The sequence below is a fragment of the Cupressus sempervirens genome, chromosome 2, assembly GCF_028749045.1.
Source record: "Cupressus sempervirens isolate cs-2001-9-10 chromosome 2, ASM2874904v1, whole genome shotgun sequence".
NCBI classification, from domain to species: domain Eukaryota; kingdom Viridiplantae; phylum Streptophyta; class Pinopsida; order Cupressales; family Cupressaceae; genus Cupressus; species Cupressus sempervirens.
Genome location: NC_143119.1, coordinates 284,288,023 through 284,312,829, shown reverse-complemented (window position 1 = coordinate 284,312,829; position 24,807 = coordinate 284,288,023). Strand labels below are relative to the sequence as shown.

Below are 24,807 nucleotides of genomic sequence, written 5' to 3'. Positions count from 1 at the left end.
TACCATCTCGTGAGTTGGTATGCAGACATTTCATGATTGTGTCCACTGACGAAAGTCTTTGAACCTTGTGAGAAGGTGATATCTTGTCTGGTTGGGTTATGTTACCCTAGTTCCCAGTGTTAGTTGAGCTTTTGTACCTTGGAGAGGTGTTGTGCTCCTACACTTGGCGGTGAGTAGTCTTTAGGAGTGTTCTTTTTTTTTTTTTTTGGTAAACTTTCATCCTCTTTGTTCTAAGGGTGAGTTTACATGGATTCCAGAATGATCATGTGTGACATGATAGTATTCTTGGAAAGTTTGGGATGGTTATTCCCCATGATTCCAACTTTTGTTGGAAGTGTGTCTTCTTTTGACCTTGTTTGTGGTCTTGTGGTTGGTGCATGTCGTGGTTGGGCACCTGTTGACAAGGTAGAGAGGGTTTTTTCCTTACCTTGTATTGTTGACGCTATGGCTAGATGGGTTCTTCCTAGTGCATAGAAGGTTTCTTGTTGGAGGACCTTGTGTCTGTGTGACACCCATTCTCTCGTGGTTAACATATTTGGGGGTTAATGTGATGGGTTGAGAATGTTGGACTGATTTGGTTTGACTTGTGGAGAGTTGTTGAGTCATTCCTATTGCTCGCTTTTGATTTTGGTTCTTGTGTGTTTTGGGTTCTATTCTTGGATTGCAGGCTTCCAGGAGTAAGCCTAGTCTTTGGGGGGGATGATGTAGTGCCTCTCCCATTTGACTTTTGTAAGTCATCCCGATGGATGCAACCTTGCTGATCTTTTGTTGTGATGGGATCATGATTGTGACCTCGAGTGGTCTACACCGTTGAGGTGTTTGGATTTATGCTTTTGACTAATCTTTGAGTTTATGATGTGATTTTTGGTTCACTGAGGTTTGTGCCAGTGGTTACCAGGATTGATGTGGTATCATGAGGTTGTTCTATGATTACCGTGAGATGTGTGCAGAGATTGCACTATGTACTATTACCATGCTACACTAGACTAGGTTCCTATAGCGGTGGTTAGTCATGTTTATGACTATGGTTGTTTATATGTTTTTAAATGCCTTTTTAATGCAGAGTAATCAATCATTATTAATGCGTAAGTAATTAAATAGATTGTTCTTGTGGGATTATTTGGTTATGTGTTGCGGGCATTTACCTTGTTATATATCTGATTACAGAGATATTTGGTACTCATGTGATGTTTTACATTTGAGATGACCTGAGGGTCAAATGTTACTCTTTGATTTCAGTATCATGGATTTTAGACTACTATGCTGTTCAGTTAATCATATTGCATGATGATGCTATTTTGAGATGACAGTGTGTTTTATGATGATAGCTGGTTATCTGGTATTTGGACATACCTCTGATTTTGTTATGTGATGGATTTAATGCTATGGTTATTTACTTCATTCCTACGTTGCTATGCCTTTTGCAAATGTGAGTGATGTAAATAGATTATTTTAATATAATTAAATAAATGGTTAAATTAGGTGATTTAATACATTTATTGTTTCGGCTATGTTATTATATGCAATTGCACTTGATCGTGTTGCTTAGTGTGTAGGATTTATATCCCTGGCAGTGGCACATGGAGTTAGTGATTCAACCATTCATATTTTACCAATGTCGTCCTTATATGGTCAATGTATCCTTTATTAAAATGTTTAATTTAAACCTTTCGGTGATTATTAAATCCGAACTCATTTGCATTATGTGATTAGACCAGTAAGTGTGTCTGTGCATTTAGAGTTTCGCTTTGTATCGAAAGTTGTTCAGGAGATTTATGTGTTTTTGGGTTTTTGGGTTTTTTAATTGATTTATTTTAATTTCTGGCAGCTTTGCCATAGATGAATTCCTATTTATAGGAATAGCCTACTTTCGTTTGGGTCGATTCGGGGTTTAACTGGATTGGCTGGTTAAATGCCCTAATCGATTATTCACCCAAAAAGTGAATAAGTATCCAAAGAGGAATTTAATTCCTCACTTCTCACTTTCAAATTGGAAAGTTGGAGAGTAAAACCCAAAATCCTCTTCATGAGGATTTACTGTTTTGTTCGTTGTGGGAGCTACGGGCGTGGGATCGTCGCGAGGTTGGGCTCGTTGGATCCAGCTCAAGGAAACCTTGGATTGCCGCGATTTTCAGCTACTTTTGCGAGATATTTAGTTTATGGTTCAAATTCTTGTTTTGCCCTTTTGGCTGTGAGGTAGGGCTTTCATGTTTTATTTTTTCTGCTCTATTTTTGCTTCTGTTTTTGGTAGCCATTTGTTTGGAGGCTGAGAACTAGTGTTCCCCTCCGTTTCTGTATGCTAGTTCTACCCGGTTGGGCGGGTATGAACATTTTCCCTTTTTTTGGGATGAGGGTTTGGAATTTTACGTCGTTATGCTGGCCGTTTTTGCATACGGTGTTCGATTTCATTTATTTTTGGATTTTTGGGGTTTTTGAACTCAAAGGCCAAATGGGTTTTAATTTTGAAAATTTTCAAATTTTTGGTGGTTTTAGCTTGTTTTGCGTGCCGCCTTATTTTCTCAGATTTTCTTGACATAATGTGGGTCGTGGACCTTGATGATCCGTTTTGATATCAGTTAGACCACTATTGCACCTTTTGTTGCATTGGGATGTGTGTTGCATCCGTACTCCCGACGTTGTGTTCGGTTGAGTGATTTTATACTTGTTATGGTTTCCTTTAGACCTTTGCTTTTGTTTTGTGAACGCTAGGATTCGTGTAGAATCCATACTCTCAGATTAAGGCCGATTGAGTGAGTTCATGATGTTTGGTCTTGTTACATCATTGAGATTCGTGTAGAATCCATACTCTCGGATTGAGGCTGGTTGAGTGATTTCATGATGTATGATTTTATTGGCTTTGGGATTCATGTAGAATCCATCCTTCCCGTGTTGCTTTCAGTTGGGTGTTTTCTTTGCATTGTGTTCTCATTCCTGTCCTTGTGTTATGATCTTCGTGATGGTGGTGCGCCACACACGAGTACATCCACGTACATTTGTCGAGTGACTTGCGAGGCTCGATCTTCTGTGGTACTTTCCAAAGTTATGATCATTGGGGTTGGGATGGGAGTATGCATGCCTACGAGCACTTGTCGTAGGATGAGCATTGGTAGGGTAGGGTAGCATATGGAAGGGGCTTCTATCTCGCAGCCCGACGATTATGACGCCACGGGTATGGCTGAGAGGAGTTTGAATAAGTGATAATTAAAGAAAATGTGTGACTGGTAATAAAACTTAAGATAATAAAATGGTACTTTTGTGTATTGGCCTTCCGTTGAGGGAGTTGAGCTACATGGTGCATTGGCCTTCCGTTGAGGGAGTTGAGCTACACAGATCCGAGCTTGGGCTTTTCGATGCCAAGCGACTCTCCATGATGTCAGCCCTTACTTAGTAGCCTTTTGAGTGTCTGACCAAGACTTGTACTCCTTGCATTGTCTTAGGTTCTTGGTTGCAGCCATCATACTGTCTGGCGTGAGTGTTAGCCATGAATGTTGTGCTTTTTGTGTGTTTGTGGTTGGATCATTATCTCCATCAGCACGGCGAGTGTGGACCTAGGGGTGCCACGTGGTTGGGAGGCATAGCTACCTTCACCACTGCTAGGGACCAGTGTACAGAGACGGTCTCTTATCCTAGTGCGACCATTGCTGGATGTTTTTACTTGGTACTTCGAGTTTCAGAGTATGCTTTCTTGTTATCTATGCTTTCATTGGGATGCTTGTATATCATGTTTAGATGATGTTAGTTTATTTGATGCATTCCCTTATTATGATGTTTGACATATGATTAGATGATGTTATTTGATTTAGTAGTATATCTGTTGCTTACTGCCGTTTTGCATGTGATAGGTGATTTTATCTACTGTAGGATTATCTTATGCTTTACTACTAGCATGTTAGATTTCCTTATGCTTATATTGTTGCATGTTTTAGTAGTGACATCCCTATTACGACAGTACTGACAATCTGGTCAGTGGCTTGGGATGTTACGCACAGGGATGGCTAGGACCCACGATGGTCTTATGATGCTATTGACGGTTGGGAGGAACTGCGTACTTAGTTTGGTTTTTTTGTTCCTAAGATGTACTTATGTGCATTGCGATGTTGCTTTTGTTCTCTGCGATGTTTATTTTAGTGTGTTCTTTACTGCTGTAGTTTAGATGGATAGATGTTCTCCTTTCTGTGTTGTTCTTGTGCTCGAGTGTTCATTCCTCGAGCCTTCCTGGATCCGGTACTCCCTGGTGTGGAGGTTATTTTGTCGGTTTTTCTCCATTTTTGAGTTCTGGAAGTGTTTTTACTTTCTATGGGCGACATTTGTTCAGCATTGTGTGACACTGATAAAGTATCGTACGCCCATAGAAAGAATGTCGTACGATATTATAAAGTGTCGCACGCATTACTAGAGAAGTGTCATACGACACTGGAAGAGTGTCACACGACTTTATGAGAAATGTCGCGCGATACTTTTCCAGTATCGCACGCCTTCTTGAGAAGTGTCGCACTCAGTAAGGGAGAAGTGTCGCCCTCCCTTAGTAAAAAGTGTCGCACGGTTTTTGTGAAAAACCTGCACGTGCCATTAGCGGGCACTTTTCTTTTTGATCTGATCTTTTTGAGAGTGGTTTTGGATACACTTTTGGGCGTTCTTCGAGCCTATGTTGTTGCATTTTGAATTCAGGAGGTTTCTTTTGAAATTGAGTTTTCGTGTTTTTGTTTTAGTCTCTTGGGTTTAAAATATATCGGATTCAACTTATACTTAAGATATATTTTAATATATGCGACAAATCGTTTGAGATAGGTTTCAGACCTCTCAGAGATAAGTTATGGATTCTAGGAAATTTCAGGGCTTCAGAAATCCAGACTTAGCCAATTTTCAGGGCTTCAGGATTAGCCAAATTTTGAGATTCTGCATTTTACCCCAGCTTGGTGTTTTGTTGATGAGTGGTAATATCTTGTGCCCTCATCTTGTGGTGGTGGTTGTTGGCTTTTGTTTGGGTGTGTCAGTTAGGTAGTGGCGTTCGGAGATTCGTTGGTTGCTGAGATTGTGTTGAAGTCTTCCATTGCGATCTTTGTGATCCTTGTATGATGTTGTCTTGTGCATTCATACTTGTAAAAAAAAAAAAAAAATCTTGGCTTGATTTGAATCCTTGTTTCCAAGGATCTCCGGGCGGGGCATTACAAAACCACTACTCATGAAACCTCGATCAATGAGTTTGACTCAACAACTACACAGTTAAATCATGATAGCAATATTACAATTTGACTTGCTGTGGAAAAACTTTTCCTAGTTCTCAATTTTTTGGGCTTTAATGTTTATATTATTGGAAATATAGATAGGCACTCAGACTATTTGAAAAGTCGTCTCTAAGAAATGCGGTCACATGGACTGCAATGATGGCAGGATATGCACATAATAGATTTTATGGCAGGATAAGCACATAATAGATTTGCTCAAACTTTCAAGAAAAAACAATTGTGGGTAAACCTACTTAACTCTTGCACATTAAGTCCGCAATTTTTGGCTTTTGCAATTGTATGTATTCCACAACCTTTGCCAACATCCTCCCTCTCTGTTGCTAATTGGTAGATTTGGAATGAAAATATAGGTTTATGTTAGGAAAGATAGTTTTTGTTAGAAATGATTTTGTAGACACATATGGAAAATATGGAATAATAGCAGGTTAACTAGTTGACATAATGCCTCGTGGAATTCCATGCAAGATATCCATGAGATGGATTAATTAAAAATACTCTTTGAAACGTTGAAGAAAATATGATTGACAAGTGCAACCTCCGTACCTATGCCAAATTGGGAGCTTTTGAAGAAAGTATGCAAATCTGTCAAAGCATAGCGAAAGGAGGGTTATTGTTATATATTATAAGTAAGGAATAGACTTTTTGTCAAATGTTATTGCCATCTCTGACCAAGTAGACATGTATCCAAAATGTGGAAGCATGGAAAAGGCATGTGTAACTGCTCTAGTAATTATGAAATCATAGAGAGATGTATGACATAATGCTTTAAAGGTTTCATGGAAGATACAAAAATTACTATTTAACTGTCCATATAAAAAACAACTAGACATGCATATATAAATGCCAAAATCTCAAGCATACGAAGTTTGAACTCTTTAGGCATGCCTTAGCAATCAATTTTGCAACTCATTTTCAAGAGATAAAACTCTTCTAATCCCACTTTAAAAAGTGATAAATCTGTTTGAATCGACAATTACCATGCATATTAGAATCTTCATTTATAACCATGAATTAACATAACAAAAAACTATGAAATGAATAAATGGGTACATAGGCAGCACACATGTATCTTTCTTTCCAAACAATGATAGACTCCAAATGCTGTACAATCATCAGAAAGTGTGCTTGACCATAAGAATAATCTTGTATATACCTCTGCACACAATTTTATGATGCAAGAGAAAATAAAAATACCAAGCAGAGAAAAAAAATAAGGAATAAGAAATACCACAAATTAAAACAACAAAAACAATGAAATGAATAAATGGGCACATAGGTAGACATGTATCTGAAAGTGTGCTTGGCCGTAAGAAAATAGAAATACCAAATAGAAATCAAGCACAACAAAATCAGAATTTATAATACTGAGAAGATAAGAGAAAACACCTAAATAGCTATCAGTGAAAACACAGAACATAAGCAAATAGGAATTCCTAAAACTATTTAATTCCCATCTCTCCTTGGCACTAATTAAAGAAGCTTACTATATACAGTCATTGTATCTGATTATATGATCAGTTGTAGCACTTTGGAAAGTCTAATAAGATTTATTGTTTGATATTTTCAGCCTAGACTAGATATGCTAAAAATGACAAACATTCTAATAATGGTATATCTAGAAGTATCTTATGCCAGTTACTTGAAGGCACTGCTCAACTGGACTAATTTGATCTTTAATGTTGTGCATTCTTTCTTGGTTAGTTCCAACTTTTGCTTGACCATTTGTTGTTTCTTTTCGAGCTACAACAATGTCAGAGTGTAGGAAAAATAATATCACCTATTTTCAATTAGAATCTCAAATTGTCTTCATAGCACAATGATGTGAGTATGGATTGGCTTCAAGATAGACATTACTGACTTGACTACAACCAAAACATGTGCAATTATTGCATATTGTTATGTTGTGCTCTATTATGAAGCAACCATATGATTGTAGTCATGGGAAAATCACTCCTAAGTAGATACTTATAGGTTGCCCAATCACATCTTGTAATAGAGAAACATCCTCCTAGCCTCCACAACCCTGCCAACATCCTCCCAACCCATAACAATTAAAAATTTGGAGACACCCACCAAATCATAACGAAGAGGAAAGACTTTAATCAGCATTTCCATGGGCAAAAATGGCAGGATGGCCTTGATTATCTGAGGAAAATCACATCACTAGTATTTGTGGAGAGTAGTAATAAATATTCCTTGAACTACCTACCATCTAAATTTAATGGAGCAAGATTAGGGCATGCCCAATATTAGCTTGTAATTCACCAGCCTATATTTTTGTACTACATCCTGGCTGATGCTAGCTTTGTTTTTGTAATGACCAATAGCATTCTATGTCAACTTTTATACACATGTGACCAACTCCTTGGCTAAACTCGTGTCCTGCTATGAAATAGAAATATCATTTAAGAGAGGGCTCAGGTTAGCAGGGAATATTGACAAAGAATATATAGTGTAGAAAGTAGTTGGTCATATTGTGGGCTTTATATTTAATGAATAATGTACCCATATGATCCTTAAGTTAGATGGTCTCATGGGGATATCATTCACAATTAGCATGATATTGTGGTACATATTTAATGAGTATGTGCCCATGAGAAATCACCCTTAGATTTTCACAAATTAGAATGATATTGTGGTATATATTTAATGAGTATGTGCCCATGAGAAATCGCCCCTAGATTTTCACAAAAAAAAATGATGTTGTGGTATATATATAATGAGTATGTGCTTAGGAGATATAACCCCTGAAATCTATTGCAGATAAGGAAATGACGAGGATGGGATGGAAAGAAATTTGATGCAAGGGTATTATCAATCAATGATATGGGTTATTAAAAAGAATGTGTTAAGATTAGAGTGTTGCAATTTTTTTTGGGGTTTAAATGCATATTTAAGCATGGTCTATCATTGGAGATAATGCTGACAAAGACTAACCGCTGGGTGTTGGAGATTTTTTTTCATAAGTCTATGTGTTTGTAATGGTGAGACAAAATGACAAAAGATTTTTGTGGTCTCAGAGATTTATTGGTGTAAGATTAGGATAATAATCGTGAACAGTTGATTGGATTTGGGTGTAGGGGTTTTTATTATTGTAAGTCTTCAATATATATTTTTCATCCTGCTGTTAATGGATTGTTCATGTTGTAGAAAACTTGTTAGGTGTTCAATGTTGTTGGTTTTAAGGTAGATACATTGAGGGTTGGAAAAGGTTTACAGATTTTTAGGTGAAATATATGAAACTTGTATTGAAATTGATGCAAGAGCATCTTGAATGGGAAAAATTTTTTTAAAAAAAATGAGAGAGAAAGTGATGAAAATTAGAGGAGAAACAATAAAAATTAAAAAGGAAAAAAGGAGAAAAAAGGAATTTCCATTTTCGAGGTGCATAGGTGGCATAAATAGAAAATTAAATAAAAATGGTTGTCATTCTATTTATTGGGGTATGTAGGTGAAATTCTAGAAGTTTGTGGACACTTTATAAAATCATGCATTTAATATTTGTTGGGCCACCTGGTGGTGCTCAGTTGTATTTGGGTGGGAATTAAATATTTGTTGGAAAGGTAGTTGCATTTACCTTTTATCCCACATTGGTTGTGTTGGTAACATCTTGGGTGGAAAGTGCCTATTTAAGCAAGGCATATGAACATTTTTGATCAAGATTCAAGGTGTGATCTCTTCTTAGTAGAAGTTTGGAGAAAATGAGGAAGCTAAAGGATGAGTTTTCCCGAGTCTATGAACAGAGCGCTAAATGTGAGGTAGTTTACAATAGGATTGTGGTGGAGTTGTGAGTTTGTGAGAAGAGCTAGTGGCTGTGGTTTAGAAACAAGGAGGTTGCTTGGTGGCTTGCGAGCACCAGTTGAGATATTGGAGGTTTCTACCAGAGTGTGGATCTGAACTAGCTAGGGTTTGGATTGGATCTTGAGGGAACTTGCAGAATTGTTATTGTAATTACTATTGTATTTGGCCATAACCGGGAATGCCTTACAACCCAGCACATTGCATGTAACAGTTATTTTATGAATAAAGAGTTGTGATTTGATATCAGATCTTGCATTGTTATTTTGTTTTTGCTGTGTGATTATTTGCTGGGGGCTAGAATATCTCCTTTGGGGATTCTCCTACCTTGCACTGCATCAAAAACACTATATATGAAATAGGGTACATGTTCATGTACTTGTGCCATACCCATAAGATTTCAGTAATGCATATGGATCACAATCTATGTTTGTCATATGTCCAAGGTAAACAACATGGACTATGCATCCTGCCCATAAACTAGCAACCATAAGATGCCTTAGATTTTTTAGTGAGAGGAACTCAAGAAAGGATAGCCCATATTGGAACCCCTTCAACATCAATAATATGCCTTAGAGGTAAAGTAGACATGTCAACATTGTGAGGTGCATTGGATAATAATTGAAGTTTAATATGATCCATTCACTCATGCCTAGCTTTAAAATATTAAGAAAATGGTCCACATTTACCATCACCTTGGGACTACAGCAAACATGTGTCAAGTTTGTGAGGTGCATTTTAGAAAAAATCAAGTTTTATGAGATTCATCTAGGTAACTCCATGCCATACCCATAAGATTTCAGTAATGCATATGGATCACAATATATGTCTTTCATACATCCAAATCTTGCCCATAAACCAATAGCCATAAGATGCCTTAGATTTTGTACTGAGAGGAATTCATGAAAGGATAGTCCATATTAGAATCCCTTCAACATCAATAATATGTCTTAGAGGTAAAGTAGACATGTCAACATTGTGAGGTGCATTGGAGAATAATTGAAGTTAAATATGATCCATTCACTCATGCCTAGCTTTAAAATATTAAGAAAATGGTCCACATTTATCGTCACCTTGGGGCTACAGTAGACATGTGTCAAGTTTGTGAGGTGCATTTTAGAACAACTCAAGTTTTATGAGATTCATCCAAGTAACTCTGGCTTTAATATTTGAAAAACATTGTCTAACTGATAAACAAAGCAATTATCCTACAACTCTTTGAAGACTACCCATAAACTTACCCTAGTTTACCAAGCAAGACCAAAACTGAGACTTCAGACCAATGTCTATATATTCAATGATGTGAATGGTAAAAACTCTCTTAAAGTAGTTGTCATCCCAAGGCTCACACATCTTCAAATAGAAGATGTGATATAAGTAGAAGGCCATGGTATTTGTTACATGTGTTTATCAAGGAAAACATAACTTCAAATAAATAAAAGAAGTTCAAGGTGAGATATTAGGAGAAGCATAACATTAAATAATTCAAGGAGATTTCCAAAACAAAGAGGATGAAGAACACTCGAAGAATTAGCAATTTGAGAATATGACCCATCACAATAATGCACAAGGGAGATAGTTTTAGAAGAGTTGATCAAAGTTATACATATTTCTTATTTGTGAATCAAGGATAAAGATATGCATGATGAGTTGGTGACCAACCATTCTCAACCAATCAAAGAATTGCAAGTTGACTTGTCCAAGTTCATCCAATCAAATTCATTTACCATTGCTTGTAATTGAGAGCATTATATATATATATATATATATGCTTGTTCATTTCATTTGTAAGGAAGATTTTTCCCAAATTATTTGCCAAAAAACTATCAAAATAATTGCAGGCTCCTCTAAGCTTGGTGAAGACTTGTATTATTTGGCTATTATCATGTTTCCTCTCTTTCACTTAGGATTTGTTGATGTTGAGTAGTTGGATGAAAGATATTTTTGTTGATCAATGATGAAACCACTTATGTTCATGCCATTTGTTACTTACTGATTGCAAGTTGTAGTGTAAGGTTAAGGTTAGGTTGACTTATTGAAAGACATAACTTCAATTATATAATGCTCATTGATTTACATGTCTTGTGGTGTTGATGTGCTTTAGCAATGTACAAACCACTTGTGCATCCTTAAAATATTTGAATCAACTTTACTTAGTTCTATAAATGGAAACAATCTGTGATTTAGAGGGGATGCAACAAATGTTTCTCCAACATTTCTGCCTATTGAAGCCAAAACATCCTCCAAAATAATATCTCAAGAAAATCCCTCCAAAAGAGTTTTTTGTCGAATTTTTTTCTTAAAACTTAAAAAGTTTGCCTCTACACGTAATTAAAGAGGCCCCCCAAAAAACTCAAACAAATGTTTTGATTAACAACTGGAAACAAATCCCTCATAAAATTTTCTATTAATTTGGTCTCATGGCTTAGATTAAAACCATACATAACATTAATAATAAGCATCTCATACCGTTTGATATAGAAAAATTCTTGCAATACAACTTTATAGTCTGGAAGCGATTTTCTCTTAATTTAATTGCGTCAATTGAGGTTGTAAAACTCCCACTCCTGATTCATAAGAAAGCTAGAACAAAAGATAGAATTTGTACACTTGTTATTAACAATATTAGTATAATAAAGAAAGAAAACTAAAATCAAAGAAAAGTTGCAATGGACTAAAGGTTAGAAATACAAACCAAAGGAGATCAGTTCTTCAGGGAATCAAACCAAAACTTAGTGGCCTAGAAGACATCTCAAGAATAGTAACCATAGACTCTAAACTCTAGCATCAAAGTCATAGAGCAAAACAAATAGATAAAATAAAAATGAATGCAAATTTTTGGGAGTTCGTCGTCATTGAAGTTTTTTAACCTACCAAATGTAGAAGACCTTTGCATATATATATATATATATATATATATATATATATATCATTTTTATATATTTTATTAATATATAGATTCTATTGAATGTATTAATATCATTTTATTATATTTTTCTATAAAAAAAGTTAAAATGATAAAAATATTATATATATATCAAATGTAATCATTATTGCTTCTAATCAATTGAATGTAATTTAACACTTATCATAGAAGACATTATTATTTCATGATCCACAACAATTAGAGTATAAGAGTACAATTGAGAAATGCATAAATTTGGGGATCCCCAAATATCCAATTTCATCACCTTTATAATCCTTTAAAATTATAATAAAATTAGAAATTATGGATAATAGTTATTGATTCATGGTATTAAGTTTTAGTATTAGAAAATAATAATTGTGTTTTAATCTATAATAATCAAAATAATAATTATAGTATTCAAGATAAAAATTTAATTATGTCTTAAAATAATGTCTTGAAATACCCCGTTATTAAGTAATGGAATTAGAGTCAATGTGCTAACCATATTGCTCTTCTTGTTCAATTTATTTAAAGGATCTAACAAGAGGAACTAGACATCAACCAACCAATGCTTATAAGTGTGTAATGTTGAAAAACAAATAATACATAATTAGATAACCCATATTATCATAACATAATGTTGTCTGATAGCTATATTATCCTCCAAAAGAAAAAGTTATCTTCTCAATGATAAGTAAACATCACTTGTAACTTGGGGGAGACTTTCCAAACTTGTTCTAATGGCGCACTTAGAATCACAGTTTACAAACTAAGACCAATATGAGATTTTGGCAATCAATGGAGATTTAGGGTCAATGATCGTAGTTGAGTTCTATCCTTTTCATGCTTCATGTGTAACACCCTTGGTAGCACTTATCTATATTCTAATTTTAATAGAGGTTGTGAAGATTAAGATAAGTTCATCTATCTATATTAGTATATGACTATATTATCAAATGTTTTTGAAATAAAAAGCGACCAAAACAAGGGGGTCAACCTTACAAAAAAAGCTGGTAACCAACCCACTACCAGCAAACACGTATAGAAGTAACAAGGTGCATCCCAGTCACATAGATAATATCAACCAAAAAGCACCAATAATAAGGAAGTAAAACTATTAAAAGTCTAAAATAAACTAACCAACTAAAGTTCAGGATCATATAACCAAACACAATAGCCAAGAACTACAAAGCTTAAACAAACTATAAAGTTCTGAATAAAAACTGTTGGCTCAAACAAGCCAACCCAAGTCTTTGTAACAACAGTAAACCAACAACTATGTTGCAGCAGAAAACAAACAAAAACTAGGAACCTTAAATCCCTTAAAAACATTCAAATTTTTTTCTTTTTCTTTTTCTTTTCCTTTCTCGGCCAGGAGGACCTGGGCCCAGTCATCAACAAGGACCCAAGCCCAGTCATCAGCAAGAAACTTGTAGAGGAGCTTATTATCTTCCATGTCCATCCCCGAATCATGCTTCTCCTGTGCTAGTAATTGGATGGTGGTAGCTGCCGCATGGGTGACCTTCAGTGCAAATTTAGAGAAAGTATGGAATCCCTCCTCCAAGGTTTTGACTCTTTGTTCCTCCTCTTTTTTGTTCCCGTCCTTATCAATCTTTCCAGGTCCCTCATTAGTCTTTGTCAATTGAATTCCATCTTGCAAAATTTGAGGGTTAGTAAAAACATTGCATTTTTCTTTAACCAAGGAGGAAATTGTGATGGGGAAGTGTCCACATTGTTACTGTCCTCACAAAAAGTTATGGGCTGAAGGGTGAAACTAGCCGAAACATGAGTCTCGGTGGTAATATCTTTACTAGCCAACGCTAGGATATTACCAACAAACGTTTAGGAATTATCCGCCGAGTTTTCACTTTTCTCTTTTCTCCCTTCCTCATTATCTCTCTTAGAATCAGAGAGATTTTCCTCCTCTAGCTACCTTTCCTTGCTCTTAGAACTCTCCTCTTCCTCGTCTTCCAACCTATATCTTTTGGATTTCTACTTATACCTAGCCTAGGATTTAGCCAACCTTCCCGACCTTCTCCTACCCTTACCCCCTCCCTCCTCTTCTAACTCCTCAATTTCCACCTCAACAGGTTTTTCAACCTTAATTTTTTTACAACCCCTTTTTTCGATAGCTGACTTTGGTTTTTTCTTTTTCTTAACATCTCTAGTGGTGGAGGGGTGTGGGGTGTAGATTTTGGTACATGTGCTAGTAATCAGGGGGGAATTTTGGTTTTGACGCTAGCTATCAACCACTATAACCTGAGGGGGACAAAGGGCGAGGTGGAATTGATAGAGCCTAAAAATCAGACCTTGGTGGATAATGGTAAAATTTAGACTCTTACTCCTTTTTTCCCTAACATCATTAACCATATCCTCCAGAGAATGTAAGAGAAAAGATAGAATAGAAACGAAATCCCTTTTTCTAAAATGATTGAGCAGTGGAAAGTGATAGTAGTAGTAAACTCCAAACTTGCCTTCTAGCGTAAGGTATTTCATAATCACCAAGCATACGTTGTCCCACAAAGCCGGAAGCTTATCTCTTCTGAATCCTCCCTTATACCTCATTGGTTTTCTATTCTCCTCAAAAAAGTTGCTCATACTAGCCTCGTCTGCAGTTTTCGTGACCTTCTGCCATATCCCCCCCTCATAGACAACCCAGTTGCCATTGCAATCACTTCCTCATTAACTTGGAATGTAATGCCATTTATTGTGACCTTGTGCTCATTCCAACCATTCACAAATTGGAGAGCACAATTTTCGTCATATCTCGCCATTGCCTGCATATAGGGAAGAAATCCCCCCTCCTTCAATAGAAACTAGGTTGCCATTCTATCTTAAAAATTTTCAATCTTCAGTGTTTCTAGTCTATTCAACTCTCCACCCATCTCTTCCTCACTTTTTTCTGACCCTCCAACCTTAGCAATTCGCATTTGAATTTCCTTACCGTCGAGATTCTTGTAAATATTAATAATTATAAAGGAGGGATAATAATTCATTTAGTTATTTTTGTTTAAGTGACTAGTTATTAGTGACTAACTATTTAGTCACCTTTTTTTATGTGACAAATTTTTAGTGGTCGATTATTCAGTCAAGTATTTAGTCATTTATTTGGTAGTTTACTTAGTCACTTTTATTTTGTTGATCATAAGATTTCACCCAGTGATCAAATTAGTCACTTATTTAGTCACATATAGTTATAAATTACAAAGAAATAGTAGAATATGATCATTTTTAGTCACGTGACTAAACATTTTAGTGGTGTGACTAAAAATTTTAGTCACGTAGTCACATATTTGTCAAAATGTACTAGTGATGGCAAAGCTGCCTAAAATTAAAAAATCAATTAAATAAACCCTGAAACCCCAAAAACATAGAAATTTCCTTAACAACTTTTGTGACAATGCGAACCTCTAAATGCACAAACACGCTCACTGGTCTAATCACGTAATGCAAATGAGTTTAGATTTAATAATCACCAGAAGGATTAATTAAACAATTAAAATAAGGATATGTCAACCATATAGGAATGACATTGGCAAAATATGAATGGTTGAATCACTAACTCCATGTGCCACTACCAGGGATATAAATCCTACACACTAAACAACACAATCAAGTGCAATTGCATATAATAACATAGTTGAAGAAATAAATGTATTCAATGACTAATTTAACCATTTATTTAATTATAATGAAATAATCCATTTATATCACTCATGTTCGCATAAAGCATAACAACACATGAATGAAGTAAATGACCATAGTATTAAATCTATCACATAACATAATCAAAGATACATCCAAATACCAAATAACCATATATCATCATAAAACACACTGTCATCTCAAACTGGCATCATCATGCAATATGATCAACTGAATAACATAGTAGTCTAACATCTATGATACTGAAATCAAATTATAACATTTGACCCTCAGGTCATCTCAAATGTAAAACATAACATAAGTAACAAATATCTCTCGGATCAAAATATAACAAGGTAAATATCTGCAACATATAACTAATGAATCTAACGTGGACAATTCATTTCTAATGGTTGTTTAAACAATATGGAAGGACACTTACAACACATAAGAGAACATAGTCATATACATGACTAACCACTGCTATACAAACCTAGTCCAGTGTAGCATGGTAATAGTACATAGTGCAATCTCTACACACATCTCAGGGTAATCACAGAATAACATCATGATACCACATCGATCTTGGTAACCATCGGCACAAACCTCAGTGAACCATAAATCACATCATAATCTTAAGAATCAACCAAAGTATAATCAAAGCAACTGATATAGAACATAAATTCAATCACCTCAACAGTGTCAATCACTCATGGTCACAATCATGATCCCTTCTCTGGGAGAGATCAACAAGGTTGCATCCATCAGGATGACTTACAAAAGTCAAATGGAAGAGGCACTACATATACAAGAAATAATGACACCCCCAAGAGTGATGATTATCCTAACACTAGAAGTAGGGGAACACAAACAAGACCATGAAGGAAGAAACAAAACCACAATAGTAGCCACACTGTCATTGGACCACCACCCAAGGCAATATAACAAGTGATCATTAATGCTGATGATAATGATGAGATAGAGTTTGATGATAATTCCATCTTAGGTGGGACTTTCAGTCCTATTAGGCCTTACTTTAAAACCTCAATATTTTGCTAAGTCCCCACCGTCCAAGGCCCTCACAATAGATTTTTTTTAAAAACATGAGGTTACCCTACTAGCCTGACTTCTGAGGTACTAGATGATAGCCAAGTATCCATTATCTCACAAATAAAACAAAATCAAGATTTTGCAGAATAGAACATAGACCTTGATTTCCATAATCTAGCTTCAATACTAGCTCTCAAAGATCAAGCTAACTTGATCAAAGTTGTGGAGTAGGAGAGAGAAAAGAGAGAGTTGGAAAAGGTATAAGAAGAGGAAAAGAAAAAGAAAAAAGAAATGGAAAAAACACAAAATGAGTTTGAGAAAGAAGATGAAATGTTCAAACCACCTACAAGAAGAACACCCCTAAGAACCCAAATAGAAATAATATAGAGATTGAGGGAGCATATGAACAAGCAATAATCATAGAGGGACCTCCCATGTAAGGTTAGACTACCCCTAATGTTCTTGAGTGGGTCAAGTTTAATTTTGAATGAAAGAAGAAGACCATGCTCTTTAAAAGCTAAGTTTGCATGAGAGATAGTTGAGGTGGAAGCTCCAAAGAAATTCAAATAGGCCAGGACCTTGTACTTAACATCCAAGTATTTACAAGGAATAGTGGTCATGGATAATAGCACACCACTAACATTTTTGATGAAGTGGAGATGTGATGCAGGAGCATCCTGGGTGTTTAATAAGGACTAGTAGACAGGGGGGTTGCCATTTCTAGGAACTTGCTATTTTTAGTAAGTTTTTGATACGAGCTCAGAATGATCTCATTTTCTACATGAAGGTTCATTTTAGAATTATAAGCCTACCATAAAAATATCATTGCTCCAGCTTAAGTATCAGAGAAGTTATTGCAGATTTTCGATGGAAAATTTTGGAGAAAAATCTTCAGGCTCATCGTTGGAGGTCTTAGAGTGTTTGAATGAGGTCCAAAAACTTGATGGAGGGTGCTTGTACCATATTGAGTGTGTAGATTAGGAGCTGACGTTTCTAAAAAGTGGTTATACTAGCCGATCAGAGCAACGGTTTGAGAGTTATGGTCTTCCAAAGTTGGGCTACCTGAAATTTCTAAAATAATTGACAACAATGTATTTGGCCGACTCTATATGTAATGTTCGGGTTTGTCAGTCCTAGATATTGAGTTTGAATGTCTAGAACCTTCCCGAGTAGCATAAAATGCCTATTTAAGGAAGGCCCAAACATTGTCTAGGACAACTTTGGGTGGTAGTTCGTGACTTAGTCTTGTAGATTACTATAATGAAGGTGCCCATGTGGGTTAGCATATTGTACTTGAGAATTTTGTAATTCCGCATTTGCAGCAATAATAAGAGTTCATATTTTGGTTCTCACATTTATCATTGTTTCTTTGTTTCTATTATGTGTTTATGGTATTAAGGGGAGCACCCTTCATCGAGATGACTCCCTCGAATCACCAAATATCAAGAATAAACTTTAGAAAAATTAAAAATGAAAAACTCAAAAAGAACACCAACCTAAACAAGAAATACAAACACATTTAACTTAATATGAACAATTCATTCAAACTTAACTACCCCATAACTTCCTAATACAAGTACCAACACTTCAACTATTTTTAGCCTCCCTAAAATTCAAAATTTCAACTCACCCAAACTTTAAAATGTTACTATCTATACTTTTTTAATAAATAAAAATATATTGATTATGATTATCATAAATACCTAATTCATAATTTAGGAAAAACCAAAAACAAAACAAACTTCACCATTAAAAAAATCGCCAAATACAAAGGAGTCCTATTCGTCTGAAACTTTGTGGTCAGGGACGAAGAAAATCGCTAAGGGCCCGTTTGGTCGCTGGAATAGAGTGGAATAGGAAGAAAAAATTAGAATATGTTCTATATTCACTGTTTGGTACGCTCAATCAGAATTGGGAATAGGAAGACATATTCCAATTTTGTCCCCAAAATGAGCATATGTCTATGCCAAAAAATAGATAGAATTAGAATAGCCATTCATATTCCCAATCTGTTTTTTTATTTAAAAAAGTAGAATTTAATTCCAGCCCTATTCCATTTTTCTCTTCTAATTTTCAATTCCTATGCCAGGAACCAAACGGACCCTAAGAAATCTGAACGAATGACAAAATCTCTCCTTAATTAACAATATAACTGTCTACGAAGAGAAAGGGTTCAGTCGAGATTGGTTTCTCAGACAAATTCGTTCTCGTTACAGAAGAAGATTTGGACAATTGAGAAATAAACTAATCGATGTTTAATAAAATGTATGGAGAGTGAGACGTTACTGTTGACAAGTTGGGCAGATCCGAAGCAAAGGGATGAACATTTCTCATTTTCTTGCATAGGGCCTCCGCGATCTCTCTGAAAAGCTTTAATCATGCTTTCAATTATATGACTTGGGTTTTGTCTATCGAATATGAAGACTACGAAAAGAACTGCCGACCAAGATGAAATTCGTACTATTTTAACCACTGAACTTGGGAAAAACGCCGGACTAAAACTGAATGTAAGAGCATTTAGGAAATTTTCTACAAATTTGATGTGTTTCAATGGAGGTTGGGTAACTGTATTTTCATTATTTATTACAGAGAATGTACAAAGAATTGCCCTGTAATTCGACTATTCATTTATGCATATAATTTTCGCCCAAATCGTTTTGATTCTTCATAACAGGTGTTTTTTTTTTATAAAATTACCCCTCGTTTAGTAATATAGAACTTTTTAAAAAAAATCTGTGAAGAAACAAAATTAGGGTTTCAAACATAAATCTTATATTAACCCTTTCGTCGAAATGAAGGATCATGTTTTACTATGCAAACTTTGATCCTAATTTTTTCTTTTTAAAGTTCATTATTGCAGGAATTGGTGAAATGCATTCTCGATGTTGCATCGGAGACCACAGAGAAAGCTATCACGGAAGTACTAGACCAAGTGAGTCAGCCATGTTCCTGCTATTGAAATTGAAATAGTTTCATTCTGAAGGGAAGAAATGTGCCAAGAAATGTTATAATAAAGTTTATCACGTTCATATACTATGCACTAGATTTCAATTTTTTTTTTGGGGGGGAAATGTTCGGTTTTAATGTGAAGATGTCATATGTATCAGATAGCCTCAGTTTCAGAGGGAAATTATATTCTGAAACCAAAAAACACTGGTGGCTCCCCAACGTCCACTGAAGAAAGTGCAAGTTCAGACTCGTCTTCAGATTCAGAGTCGGGGTCAGATTCGGTTTCAGACCCAGGCTCTGGTTCCTCCTCAAACTCTGGCTCAGGCTCTGCCTCAAAATCAAGCTCTGACTCAGATTCAGACTCAGATCTGGAAAGTGGAAATGGAATCAACAGCAACATTACAAACAGAAATGATGAATCTGAATCTAAGAAACAGAAAGAAGATGAGGATGAATGTGTAGATGTGGATGTGGATGTGGATGTGTGTGATTCTGGAGAGAGCAAAGAGGATGAGGACATTGATGCGGATAAAGTGGGTAAAAGTAGAAGGGCTAGCGGTGGCGACTGTAAAAACAGAAGTGGTGATTGGAAATCTGATAAGCAAAAACAAGATGAAGATGAGGATGATGATGAATCCCTATCCAAAAACAAAAAGGAGGATGTGATTCGGGGTAGTGGTGGTGAAGAGAGGGATGCTATGATGAGAGCCTATAAACCTCACCCAAGTAAATCAGCCAAGGGTAAAGATGGAGGCGATGACCAGAATGAGTCTGGTAACCCTGAAGAAAGTAAAAGAGGCGATGACAGTGATAGTACTGATAGTTGGTTAAAAGAGATTGACGGTGGTGATGATGAAATGAAAGCTGATAGAGGGGGCAACGACAGTGATAGTATTTGTAGTTGGTTGGAGGAGATTGATGGCGGTGACGATGAAAAGATTGATGATGAAAACGAGCCTCCTGAAGAAAACATCGACCCAAGCTATTATGATCCCCATTTCATTCAGGCTAAACATAACGTAGAGTTGGTCTTTGATAATGAAGGGTATATAAGCCCCAATGCAAGGAAGCATGTTGGATATAAAGAGATCAGTACAACTAAAGACACCAGGGCAGGGAAGAAGAGACCATTGGAGGACTCAACAAATTTGAACAGAGATTCTGAAGCTGCAAACATGAGAAGGCCTAAGAAACCCAGGTTTGCAGTGGTGCAGGAAGGTCCAATTATAGGAAGTAGTAGAGATCAGCAGGGACCTTCCAAACGAGATTCAATACAAGTACAGCCTTTAAAATTCACAGAGGAATCAAAGAAAGAGAAGGCAACCAAGAATATGCCTGCAAATCTAGAAATAGTTAATGAATCGAAGGTACCAGAGGTAACCGCAGAAGCCGTTACAACATTTGAAATGCATGTATTGCCAAATAAACACAGAGCAACAAAGGGGGAAAGTAGTACAAATGTAAGTGCCAAGGAAGCTGGGATTTCATTAGGTAAAGGGAAACAACCTGGGTTAGTTGGAATAGCTTCAAAGGATCAAAGTGGGCAGACAAACAAGGGCACAACTAGCTTCAAGGGAATCTCCATGGAATCTAAAACTCAACTAGGCAAAGAAAAACATGTTTGTGTCTTAAGTGAAAACGTCCCAAAAGAAAAAATGAACCAAAAAGCCACAGAAAATACTGATATAAAGGGATCCTCAAATGAATTTGTTATGGAACCAGTTCCAGAAAAACATAGTCATGCCCCATCTATAAAATCTTTTCAAGAGCAAAAGAAGCCAAACAGAGGAAAAGATACTTCCAAAGAATCCTGCAAAGTACCGAAGACTACTAAACCAGTTCAAGTAAAACATCCTCAACCGTTAGCCCTTAATTCTTCAGAGAAAGAAAAACAGCAGGCAACCAAGGCAAAACCTAGTTCAAAGGAAGGTTCCAAGAAACCTGACAGTAGTGCACCGAGTCAATTAAAACAATCTCTAGCCTCAGTTGACAAGCATTCACAAGAACAAAAGAAGGCAGCAAGCAAGGGGGCGGTTAGTTTAACGGAAGGTCCCAAGGAATCAACTAAGACAGGAAAGGATAATCAACACAATTTGTGTCGCTCACAAGCCTCTGCTGCACAGCCTACAAAAGAACAGAGGAAGGTAACAAAGGAACAGGGGAAGGCAACAAAGGAAGATGTTAGTTTAACGAGAACAACCTCCAAAGACTCTGGCACCAAACCAGATAAAGAAAAGCACCTAACATCTTCATTTCAGAAGCCAAAGAGCACGGATGATTCTAAATGGAAGATATCATTTAAATCCTCAGAATTACACAAGTACAAGAACATAGCCAAGGATTACACCCATGGCAATCCTCTACAAAAGCCTGAGCTGATGCTGGAACAACCTAGTGGCTCGACCTTTATGAGTACTGATGATATTGAAGTCAGAAAATCATCTGTTTCGACATCAATGGATATAGATGGTATAGTTCCAAAAGAAGTAAATCATGGTAAAGGTGGTACAGTCTCAGCCAAGGCCGTAGACACAGATCATCCTCCTGGTAGGGAGGGCCAGATTCCCAACCAGAGGCATATCCAGGTGAAACAAGATGAGATAACTTTTAGCCTCTTCAATGGTACAAGAGATCTGGTAAAATGTATCTTTTTGTTTTAGATGCTGTCATGTGTGCAGTTTCAAAAGAAGCATTCTTTGACAATACTTCTGATTGCTTTGATTGAGAATTCCATTTCGGATGTAGTTACTGTTAATATATTGCAGGTCTGTCTAATATTAATGTAGGAGGTTGTAGCTGTAAACATATTTTAAGAGGGCAATTTACAAGAAAACGTGTTTCATCCCTACTAGGTTGTGACTGTAAATATGTTTTATATCTATTGAGGGTTACCAGAGAGCGGTTGGTGTTGAAAGGGATGGTAGCACTCAACAGAAAATGAGGAGAGTACCAATCATAGTGGATCACACGCACCTTGATCAGATAAAAAACAACGTTCATGGGGCAAGTATAAGTAGGGTTATCCGTAAAAGAGATGGATCTGAAGAGATCAGAGTGGCCATAAGCAATGAAAAGGACATGAATGATAGGGAACCACCATGCAAAGAAGGGAAATTGCAGACATCGGATACCAATGAACCCTGTGATGCTGAAGAAGCCAAGAAGAACAGTGACACAGAGCGAGAAGAGGGAGAAATTTCAGATACAGAGGAGAATGATATTATTAATGGAGACACATACAGAAATCAAGGAAATAGAAATGAAGAGATCAACAAGCAGCCTCCTGAAATTGATTTGCTAATAGCCACGCAAGAGACTGAGGTGCAAAATGATTGTTATAAAAAGTATCTAAAGGAAGTGCCTCAGCAGTGGGAACCTCCAAACAATCTGAATCTGTAAGGTTCTCTCTTCTAATACTTTTTTCATTTTTAGTAATTGCTCTGAGGGTTGCCAACAAGTCCATCAAACTCTACAACCAAATTTGACTTAGTTCAGAGTGAACAATTATACAGCCTCTGTTGGTTAGTCTGAATATCTTTTCTTTATTTATTGATATTGCTACCTGGATTCACTTGTGTGACTTTCGAGTCAAACTCATTGGCACGTGTTTTATGAGTAATTGTTTACAAGAACTCATCTCTCATGAGAATGAATGTACGCTTAGCACCCATTCAAATGACACCTTATTTATAGTAAGCTGTTCTCCCAACTATTTGATACGCCTGTCCAAACATCCTCCGCCTAGAAATAGGAATAATTCAAATTTAGATGGATGCCTTCTATAGATGGGGAGTCCAAAACTGTGTGGTAGTATTAGATGATCCCCTCTTAACATGGAACATCTTAACATGGAACACAGGGCTGTTATAACCTTTGTTTCACATAGAGTTGACATATCTCAACTTTCAGGGATTATGTAGTTTCGTTTAAGTTGACAATAGTGAGTTTTAAATAATGTCATCCAGTTCTGCCTTTATTTTAACAGGTACAAGGAGTATGTTAATTTGTATGGGGAAAGACATAATTGTTACATGATCACCAGAAAAGCTCTTGAGAGGACAATGTACGACTTCTTGACCATAAGTTTCGCACAGATTACCCTATACTGTTTTTGCTTCATCAGATTTATTGACAAAATATTGACTTTCAGAGAGGAATTCAAAGAGCTAAAGCGAAATCTGGATAAGGCGAAGCATGAGAAGAACAGAAGTCTATTTAAACAACTTATTCAATGCATTAGGAAGAGACATGCTGAGGTGGTCAAATTTCTTCTTTTACATTTATTAAATGATACTACTAAGTGAATATTACTGAGAAATATTGCTAATGTCTCTTAGGTAGAGAATATGTATCGTTCAAAGAAAAAAGCATACATGATACTCCACAAAGAATTGGACGTAAGTTGCATTTTCTTTTCTTTCTTATGTGTTTTTAGTTGCAAAATATTTTTGATCTGCACTGATGTAAATTGTCATTTTTAATCTTCAGAACCTCAAAGGCCACGTTTTGAGTTTCTATGAGGCAAATTCAAACAGCATGGACACCAGTGCGACTTCTCCTATGCAACATTAGACTATCATTTTCATACGGGGTGTTCAAATATCAATTTTTGGCCGTATTGAATATAGGCGATAACCAGATTCTATGATATTTCTAACATGAACAGAGACACCATACTCTGAACGTCTCATATTAGTCTACATATTTAATTGTAAGTTAAATTCCAGGTGGATTTCTGAGAATTAATGTGAAGAGAAGTTTCATTATTATCGCAAATTTCATAAGTCATTCGAAATGTATGGTCTTGTTTTTTTTCCTTCTAAAATTATCAATGAAGAATAAAGAGCTGTAATTTTTATTTCAATTGATTGAGCACTATAATGGTGATGATATGCACTATGATGGTGATGCTATGTTTCTCAATTGTACCATCCACCAAAACTACTCTCCAGAAATTCAATAATAGTGAGTAAAATTAGGATCGTAAGTCAAATGGATACTCAGTCTTTAGCTGTTGGCCAGAAAGGTATCAGCTTAGATTTATATTTTCATATGAAAAACACTCAGTCCTTAGCTGTTGGCCAGAAAGATATCAGCTTCGATTTATACTTTCATATGAAAAAAAACACTTAGATTTGACTTGAAAGTTTCATCTATATTGAGCATTCAATAATAGTGAGTAAAGGATCATGCTACATAAGTCAAATGGAT

The 24,807-nt window shown here is 36.1% G+C and overlaps 1 protein-coding gene across 1 annotated transcript; it reads left to right on the top strand.

Annotated features, from left to right (window-relative positions):
• The first annotated feature begins 18,782 nt into the window (after positions 1-18,782).
• On the top strand, positions 18,783-24,372 carry LOC149572172 (uncharacterized). Its single transcript, XM_089813431.1, has 8 exons — positions 18,783-19,154; positions 19,508-19,579; positions 19,755-22,181; positions 22,492-22,991; positions 23,582-23,659; positions 23,747-23,852; positions 23,934-23,993; positions 24,085-24,372. The coding sequence occupies exons 1-8, from the start codon at positions 19,065-19,067 to the stop codon at positions 24,166-24,168; spliced, it is 3,417 nt and encodes a 1,138-aa protein (XP_089669557.1). The 5' UTR covers positions 18,783-19,064; the 3' UTR covers positions 24,169-24,372.
• Positions 24,373-24,807: the final 435 nt, after the last annotated feature.

Bases quoted from the DNA above. Each gene is read 5' to 3' on its own strand.
- LOC149572172 (XM_089813431.1), top strand. From the start codon at position 19,065: ATGAAGACTACGAAAAGAACTGCCGACCAAGATGAAATTCGTACTATT. The intron at 19,155-19,507 runs GTAAGAGCATTT...TCATTATTGCAG, and splicing joins ACGCCGGACTAAAACTGAAT to GAATTGGTGAAATGCATTCT. The intron at 22,182-22,491 runs GTGAAACAAGAT...GAGGGTTACCAG, and splicing joins CCAACCAGAGGCATATCCAG to AGAGCGGTTGGTGTTGAAAG.